This window comes from Vanessa tameamea, chromosome 15 (genome assembly GCF_037043105.1).
Source record: "Vanessa tameamea isolate UH-Manoa-2023 chromosome 15, ilVanTame1 primary haplotype, whole genome shotgun sequence".
NCBI lineage: Eukaryota > Metazoa > Arthropoda > Insecta > Lepidoptera > Nymphalidae > Vanessa > Vanessa tameamea.
In genome coordinates, this window is record NC_087323.1 from 10,575,889 (window position 1) to 10,585,713 (window position 9,825).

The following is a 9,825-nucleotide window of genomic DNA, read 5'->3' on the forward strand; positions in this document are numbered from 1 at the left end:
TTTCCTGAGCCCGCAAATGTTATCGATCTTCAATATTAATTGGCAATTCGTACTTACGTATCAGTAGGGTTATTCTATAAAAACTCACTTCGTGTCTTAGTCTTGCGCGTGAAATGTCGGAAACCATCTTACGCTGATTTTATTATAACAGACATTACATTACACGAACGTATTGATGAGTTTCGTCTCTGTTCATACAGAATAACTCTACTGAGTACTAACTACACTTATGTATGTCATTTCTATTGTATTATAATAGTTTTATTCCATTCACTTCTCAGTACAAGGACAGGAACAGACAAGACTATGAGCTAATTAAAGCGAAGGACGTTTTATTGTCGTAATTCATATAATTGGTGCCTACACAGTTACACTGAACCATCTATGAATATATTATTATTAACTCTATGTATTCACTTTCTACATAATTTTCTAGATAATTTTGGGCCGTTAATAATAGATATGTAATAAAATATCGGACCCAACCCAATTAATACGAAATAACGTTAATACAAATACATTTTTAAAATGGCAACTTCGAAAATTTTTATTTTCGAACTCGAAATTACAAATAACCGTCTAATATTTTTAAAAAAGGAAATCGTGAATGCTGTAAATAATTTTTTAAATTAATTTATTGAAACGATGTCCTGAAAATACCCAAAAGTACACATCACATACTAGATGCAACTGTCAGATATGGTATATATTTGGTTAGCTTAATTCTATATGCGTGCTTTGTTAGAATTGGGGGTGATCAGCAGTGATGGATTTACCAGCAGGCTGAATAGGCTTGAGCCTAGGGCAAATTTGAGCGGCGGATTTTTTTTTAGATTTTTTTTTTTAAATTATATTTGTACTAAACATGAACGCGGGAACATAAAAAGATCTATTGAACTGTATTCTAATTTCTTGTAGAAAGATCAAGATTACGATGACTTACCAATTATTTTTCCACCATCATTTTATTGTACTTGCGAGATAAATTAACTATTTCCGTGTAATTTCAACTAAATTATATTACAAAAATGAAAGTTGGAACACATGCACTGTCAATCTTAAGTAGGCGTGGCAAAAATTCAACTGCCTATACTTAAAAATGTGTATCCATCCATCCAAATCCATCACTGGTGACCTCTAATTCTAGCTCCATCTGCCAGATAATTCATGACACGCATATAGAAATAAAAATATCTTAACATAATCTATATCTATAATCAAAAGTAATTTTAGCCAGAGCATAACCTTCGTCGAATCGACTACGCTGTTTATATTTTGTGCGCGCGGTCATATCTGCAGCAGAGTGCAGACCCATTGTTTGAGAATCCGCCAATAGTGCTTTTACGTAAGGGGGCTGTGTGCCGTACCAGCACAGGGGTCGTCACATCGAAATTAAAAACCCCTATTTATTCAGGCCTAGTCGTAACGATGAAGGTTGATACGGTACAGGAAAATAATTTAAACCGTAACATTTGTAATAAAATAACTATTTATAAAATGGTAAATATGATTCTTTTATGAAACATGTGAAACGGTTTTACAAAGGAGTATATTTGGCATAAAATATACTAATTAATTATGTTTCACATAATTATAAAAATATATTAAAAACACATTATTGTAAGTTTTATTCAGTAAATAGTATTATTTATTAATAAAAAATATTACGTGTAAATTATTATCAACATTTAATTTCAGTGTATTCCAATTATTATATATATCAAATTTAAAAATATTCAATATTATAATATGTTAAATATAATATCTATATATGATTTATATACGTATAAAATCAGGAACGAATATGTCATGGAATTATTAGAGCTGCCGCACATTGATGAATTTTGATCAACCATTAGTCAACACCACAACGAGTCGGGTTTTAGGATACATGATAATAGGAACATTTATTTATTTACTAGACTGTAACGCGAACCATTAACTTTGCTTGTAAATGACATTTTTCTCTGAAACGCAACAAATCTGAGCCGAGCAGATAAGGCCTAGTGGTTAGAACGCGTTCAAACCAAGACAAGCACCACTGAATTCCATTTGCTTAATTTGTGTTTATAATTCATCTCGTGCTCGGAAAACATCATGAAAAAACTTGCATATGTATTCTGCCACCATTTTATGTATCCACCAACCCGCATTGGAATACCGTTTAGCATTAGTTCGGAACCTTCGCTTCAAAAAGAAACGTAAGCCCAGCAGTGGGATGTTTACAAGCTGTTACTACACTTTTTTTGGAACGAAGTTCTTTTACGCGGTTTATTGTAGAATTAACTGGCAGAAATCGTCACTCCCTTTCTTTGCATAATAAATAGAATTAAGCTTCAAATCTTCAGTCGGTACTGTAGGACATGGATGGTAAATTTGTTAATTTCTTACCATAATATTAATAATTATGACTTCGCTTTAACAGTTTGACTAATAAACTATTCTTCCCTCTCCTTCCTAGGCCAGACTTTAGTCTTTTTTTTATTAGCATAGAAAGAGAATACTGTCAGACGCATTATACAAATCAACGATGTGCGGTAGCTTTTGTAACGATCAACGTTAATAGTTCATGTTAACTACATTTCATGGAAGACAAACTGATGATCTGAAAAAAAATGAAGTTCATTGTCATCTCTAGGTCATCTACACAATGACTTCTCAGTAACGACTGTTAATCTATTGTCGTTTACTTAGATTATTTATATTATATGTCTGGATATACGGTGCCCTATAAAACAAACGGGACAACTTCATTATTTAAATGTGTGTAAAAGCTACGCTTTGCGCTCACGGAATTTCATTCTATTTTACTAGTGTAGGTACTCGTACTTAGTGGCCAAGAGTTGGCCACAATTTTATTCGACGCGTTCTCAGCTTTGACAATATATATATAAAGACATAAATGGAATATAAGGTAGGTTTATTTAAGTTATCAGAATAGACATCGGGCTAACTATTATTAACTGATCCCAAACAATTCACATCCGAGTCCTTGCTCAAGTGTCCGAACCATAAGGAATAAATGCCAAAAGAAAAACATCGCACATAGATCTCTGTCTCGCTAACTGACATTAGACACGCGTAGAAAGTGTAATACTGTGTCGTGAAAACACATTGACTAATATGTATACTATGAAAATATGGAAAAACTCCTAAAGTTATTTGAGAAAAAAATTGATATAAGTACGATGCGTATTTTCAGTGACAGAAACATTTTATCCAATAAAACTATTACACTTGGGAATATTGTTCGTTATTTGAATTTCAATTATTTCTAAAACCGCTTGACGTCGGTAATTTTTGCTAAAAGCTGCCTATGATGAAAGTAGTACGACTATTAATCGAACCTGCATAAGCTGACGAATTGATAATGATTTAATAGAATAAATTATCACACTTTAGTTTGCTAATAATTATATATATATAATTAATCTTATAAATCTATTCTCGTTTTATATTAACATAAAAGTTAACTCGATATATTTTTTTATAAATTCTATATAAGACCTGATGTTTTTTTTTGGGATGTTTATGTTGATACCACTAACCGTTTTATTTTTGTGACAATGAACCTCCTTTCTTTACCTATTACAAAAATTTGTTATGATGACAACTATGATATGATCATTCTATCGTGTAATGTTAAATACAACGCAATTCACAACCACTATTTAAGCGATATTGTATTTATTTTTTTCAGTAAAAACTTTTTATTGTAAACTCTTTTGTACAATGATTTACAAAACATTACAAATAACATTTGTTGCATATATGGATAATAAATTTAATTTAATAAAATAATAAATACGTATAAATATATTTATATTAAAAATTATGAATACCAAAATATATATACAATGTTTAATATAAAATATATTTTATAAATACAATATTAAAAAAGGACATACCATTATTTACCAGCGGGTATCGAGTTCGTGTTTTCTTCATTATAATTATAAAAGAAAGCAGAAGATCGTTATAATTTTACAAAACGCCGTCTTCGTTGATTGATATCAAATAACTTCGGATCACGACGATGTAGTAGAAATTCTCAGCTGGAATCAAAACAAGTATAAGTTGGCGCTATGTTAATTACTTAACTCATAGCACGATCGTTTTATAATATTTAAACTTATCTTGTATTTATATCCTATTGCTATTAACTATTCCAAAAAACATCAAGTGGTAAAAACCCAAAGTCTTCCTAAATATTTCTGACATTCCTCGACAACTATTTGAGATATATATAAGGTATAAATGTATAATTATATATGTATATATAAACTCATTTTACTATTTTTAAATTGAATTATATTGCTTTAAGTATTTTTTTTTTTAATAAATATATAAAAGGTTTGTATATTATACTAAACCGTTATTTTAAAAATTATATTAAATATAATTGTTCGTTTCGACTTCGTACGAGTAAAATTCATACAAAGTTATCCCTCCTACTTTCCCCTCGAAGTTGAAATTTCCAAACATCTTTCTTTAGTGAGTGTCCTCATCGCAAAAGGTGTAACTATGCTTAATTTCAAGCTAACCGGACCTATAGTTTCGGAGTTCTCATGATAAGTCTGAGAGTGTAATTTCGCTTATATATAAATTAAAGTTCAATATTGTGCCTAATTATATATCATTGGATCACCTATGACCAGATTACCATAAATATCAAAAGCCTTCCATAGTCGAAAAAATAATATGTACATCATATACAAACATACCTAGGAATAGTATCTGTGCGATGACGTGCCCAGCGCCCATGTGGAACAGCGACTTTAAGAAACCGATGATGTAAAGCACCAGGAACACGATCCAAAAGATGCAGTACTTCTTCATGATACTACATCTCTCCTTCAATAAAATAATAATTATAAAACTCGATTTTTGGGAATGTTTCGAATATTATATTTTAGTACAAATCATTCAAACTTCATAATCATAGGGAGTTATTGAGGAGGAAGGACTTCATCTGTGATTATAGTCTATCTCGTGCTAGATGGTGAAGGAAATCTACGGAAAGAAAGCTGCATGTGTCGAATGATATTCTGCCACATGTCTATGCACCAACCCAAAATGGAACAGCCTTGTATGAAATACGTTTAAAACCTCCAAACCAAAGAGAGGAGACTTTACTTTTTAATAATTAACCTTCTATCAACGCTACTTATTTTGATAAAAGATTATTTAAAAAATATATTATAGTTCAAGTATTAAATAGTTCCATGAATACAGAAAAAATATTCAGATTGTCTTGTGTAAACCTACCTTGTACACAGCCCACACGAAGATGAAATGCAATAGGAACTTGAGGAAGAGCAACACGACAAGAAGGACAACGATGGTATAGAGCACAGAGGACATGCCATCCATATCATCCTTCTTCAACTCAGCGGCACTCTTGATATCCACAGCGAATGCGATCAGTATCAATGCCAGTAAAAAGGTCAGGATCTGCAAAGAGGATGTATAGCGAAATGTATTCTTCTGATTTAACTTTGTATTTTAGTAAATGTAAATTCAGGATTGATTATTCAATTAACTAATATTCCTATTGAGCTTCAACTATTTATGATCTATCATGCACTGCCATGCATAGACATGTCATGCCATAGACAATGCTTTTAGTATTAAGCCTTTTGTAAAATATATATTTTTGTTTTATTATTTGTGTTGCACAATTGTGTCCTAACCGACGACGGCCACGGCGGCCGTTTAAAAGGGAGATTAGGCCAGAAGTGTGTGCAATACACTAGTGTACTCTCATGGGATGACTAATCCGACGCGACCGGAAATAGTTCAGGTGCAGGACCAATGGCTTTAAATACTTTTCTAGACATGGGACACACACTTCCAAAGTTCGAACTCAGGGATGCTCTGACAATTTTTTAACGAAAAAGTTCAATAGCTGTATATTTGGGTTCGAACCCAGGACCTCGGGAAAATCAGCCATATACGCTAACTACAAGAACAATGCAGCGGGCTGGAAATAAGTTCTAACATTTTCATTAGTCATATTGTTTCTTTGAGAACTTACCGAATTTATGATCCCCATGACGATACATCCTGTTCTCAGATCGAATATAAAGCAGAACTTGTCCAGCACTGGGAGCTCCATCCTGGCCTTAAATACATAACTTCATATACTCGATAACTATGACTCCTACATATTATTTAATATGTGACACTAAATTATATTACAGATAACTGTTATGATATTAGGAAGTATTTCTTTTAGGAGGTTAAAATCAAATCGATTACTAAAAGATCGCGTCGACAAAAACATAATATATCCATGATTTTTATTGTCAAAAAATCAACTATTATCATATGAAAAGCGTCTGTTTCTGATATTGACTGATGACTCCCTACAAATAATCAATAAAAATAAATTCGAAATTCAAAAGTACGATTGAATATAAACAAGATGTCTATATATATAACAATTATATAAATAGAATAACCTTTAATTTACCTTAGTTATCCTTGGCTTTCAGTTAGTTACATAACCTTATATCTATTTATCATTGAACATACACAAAACGCCACAGGAACTCACTATTTCGTTACGAATTGATTATTGAACAAAACTTTTCGTTACACCCGCAATATTAATAGGAAATTAATCGGTTCAGGTACGGGACATGTTAATATAACACCCAGTTTCCATTGTGGGGAAACGGTTTCAGTTTGTAAGGACAAGTTTGATTGAAGTAAGGAGAATTGTTAAGGAGACGCTCTTTACTCTACGGGCTTTCCCTTTATGAAGTAAAAAAATATATATATTTTTTTATACTTTTGAATTTTAAGGAGAGTCTAAAGCATTATTTCTATGAACGGAAGATGTATTGGTTGGCTATTAGTTAAATGGCTAATAATAATAATTATTTAAACTGACTAGTTGTTCAAGTGACAATTTTAGTTGAAGTACTCGCTGATTTCGAGCTCCAAGATGCGAGTTAATTACTTATATAATTATTATGATTAATGAAATAATTAACTGCTCTCATAAAGGAAATAATCCAGATTCCATTAGACCCTATATTTAGTTCTTAAGATATGCTTAAAAAAAAAAGTAAAACGGATATTCGACTAGTCAATACATATTAGTATAAAATTTTGTCTTTTCAGACGTAAACCATGTATTCGGGCCAATCAAATGTTATTAGGTTTTTCTGTGTACAATTAACAACAATAACATTATGTTTGGAAGTTGGCAGAACTTACACACAAGTGCAAAGAGCACGTACAGCATAAATATACACATACATGTGCACTTTTGTTTAAGCGCACATTTGAGCTAGTCTCAGACCATTGCTGAAATTGGTCAGCAGAACATTATGATGATGTCACTGTATCTTAATATGTGAAGTTATATATTCTAATAAACTATTTTCAAAAATAAGGTTTTATGGAAAAAAATAGAAATGCTATAAATATCAGAGCTACGTCTCCACAAAGTTCATACATTTTTTTAAATCGATATAATTGTTAATTAACAAAAAAGTAGATTTATATAATAATTAATAATACTTTAACTGAAACTTTTGCATAATTCCACTTATGTAAAAATATCATTCAAATTTCTAATATATAATTTTAGTGTTGACTGCTGACTTCCCCTTAACGGAGGCTGTACAGTCCTGCGCAGAACACCGCGTCGATCGATCCTAACCCGATATATACCTACTCCCACCACACATTTAATAGTAACTGTCTACATCTCTATACACGTTATAAATTCCTCGAAGTACCTGCGTAAGTGTGCAATCGAATCAACGAAACGAAAAAATATAATATAATTAAATCGTTTCTTTCAACGTTTTTGTCAACTGATATGTTGAATAATTAACTAATTAAATATATTATGTCTAATAAGAAAACCTTAGCACCTGACATTTTTATTATAGTTTAAGTTTAATGTTTTAAAACTTAATGAATAATAATAATTGTCTGTTTACTGTTTCGCTATATTCGTATATTATGAGTTATAAATCTAATTGATATTGGCGTAAATAAATAATAAGACAATAAAAAAAAACCTTCTCATATCATACCTTAGATTTTACCTAGATGTACTTAAGATAAAAAATATCTTTAATTTTTATAGTTTGTTCAATATTATACTATTAGCATAATATCGGCAGGATTCATTGCCGGATTCAATCTTAGCCCCTGGGCCCTAAAAATTGCATAAGGTTTCGATACACAATTTTTAAACAAATAAAATGACTCATTCATAGCGGTAATTTATTATAATTAATTTATTATAATAATACAAGAGCATTTTCAATAACGTCAACGTTTTTTTTGTCATCCTCCGCCGCCCTGTTTCGCCACCCCTGTAAATTTACCCTAGCCCCGAAGGTCCCTAATAAATAGTTTTTATCAAAGTCAATGACGCTATAAACTCATCTATATAAAGTTCCTGTAATAAAAAATAAATATTTGATTAACAATGTTGTCTTAAATATTATTGAAACACAATACCTAAACAATTACACCAACAGTTATAAACTTTTATAATGATAACAATGTAATTATACTATAGAGATAAAATCATGATAAATATCATGTACGTGATTTCATTCGCAACTCATTTTGATTACAGGGCTTTATGGTATTTACCTAATTAAAAATATTGAATTAAAAAGTCAAGTATTGAAGAAATCTTTAAAGTAAAATATGAGGAGAAGATTTATTTGTAATGTCGCACTGATAAAGCTACTAAACCAATATACATAAAACTTATACTAAAAGATCCAATACGTTTTAGCGGTTAAAGTAAAATACATAGACAAGCAGGGAAACGATTGCTGATGGTTTTATTTGTAATTATATAAACAATGTTGCAGATAATGTGATAACGTTTATAAAACGCCATGAAAATAAATTAGAACATCATTTTGAAATCAACATTGAACTAGAGCTTTGGTTGTCCCGTTTTTTTTCTGTTATGCGCCCATAGGCGTCTGTTTAGTGCTACCGAGAACATATTTCCATAGAGGAAAATAAGCATTGCTTCTTCACAAATATTTAATTATTCAATTAGAAATGTGTAGGATGCCCTCCCAGCGTCTGTTAGATTCCGAGTATTTTCAAAGAAGGAATAGCAAGGTGCATTTTGTAGAGAAGCGCACAGATTAGAGTTAACATCAATTGGTTCTTGGTCATTGTGAGCCTATAGTCCATAAAAAATATCAAACTCTTCTAACTCTATTGCCTGGTCTACATATGATATTTTTAAGTGTAGTAACAATAATCCATTACAAGGAATTACTGATATTCCTTTTTACACCTCAATTTAAACTTAAAGCTTGTGTTAGGACTACTCCTACTGTGTGTTATCTTAATTTCTAAAGTCCCTACGAACTTTAGAAATTAAGATAACACACAGTTATTCGTTATTGGTTTTTGTTAATTATTATTTTTATTGTGCACGCGATTTGAAAATATATATTTCTGGGATAAAAATATGGGATAAGTCTCTACCAATCACATTAAAATTACTCTGTTTCGCTCCACTTGCACGTTAGTAAAATTATCGAAGGTTAATGCTGTTTTTTTCTACTAAATTAATTTAATAAAATAAAAGCAATGCAAAGTAAGAGCCTAGTAAAGTAAGCTTGTAAAAGTTTAACTGCTGGACTAAGACTTCCTCTCCCTTTGAGAAGGTTTGGCGCTAATTACACCAAGACGTTATGCGGATTGGTGGATGCAGATACACACGTGGTAGAATTTGGTGGTGTTTTCCTTCACCGCCGAGCACGACTTAAACACATACGTTTAGTGGTGCTTGCCCGCGTTTAAACTCGCAACCATCGG

General features: G+C 31.3%; 1 protein-coding gene across 1 annotated transcript; it reads right to left on the bottom strand.

Moving 5' to 3' along the window:
- Positions 1-3,805: 3,805 nt before the first annotated feature.
- On the bottom strand, positions 3,806-6,574 carry LOC113403638 (uncharacterized). The gene is made up of 5 exons (XM_026644228.2): positions 6,476-6,574; positions 6,038-6,124; positions 5,269-5,454; positions 4,725-4,854; positions 3,806-4,055 (listed from the first exon to the last, which is right to left on the bottom strand). Exons 2-5 carry the CDS (start codon positions 6,116-6,118, stop codon positions 3,985-3,987), a joined length of 468 nt encoding a protein of 155 aa, XP_026500013.1. The 5' UTR covers positions 6,119-6,124; positions 6,476-6,574; the 3' UTR covers positions 3,806-3,984.
- Positions 6,575-9,825: the final 3,251 nt, after the last annotated feature.

Excerpts from the sequence above, each read along its gene's own strand:
- LOC113403638 (XM_026644228.2), bottom strand. The coding sequence starts at position 6,118 with ATGGAGCTCCCAGTGCTGGACAAGTTCTGCTTTATATTCGATCTGAGA. Across the intron at positions 5,455-6,037 it reads TCATGGGGATCATAAATTCG|ATCCTGACCTTTTTACTGGC; the intron begins GTAAGTTCTCAA and ends TCCTCTTTGCAG. Across the intron at positions 4,855-5,268 it reads TCGTGTGGGCTGTGTACAAG|GAGAGATGTAGTATCATGAA; the intron begins GTAGGTTTACAC and ends ATTTTATTGAAG.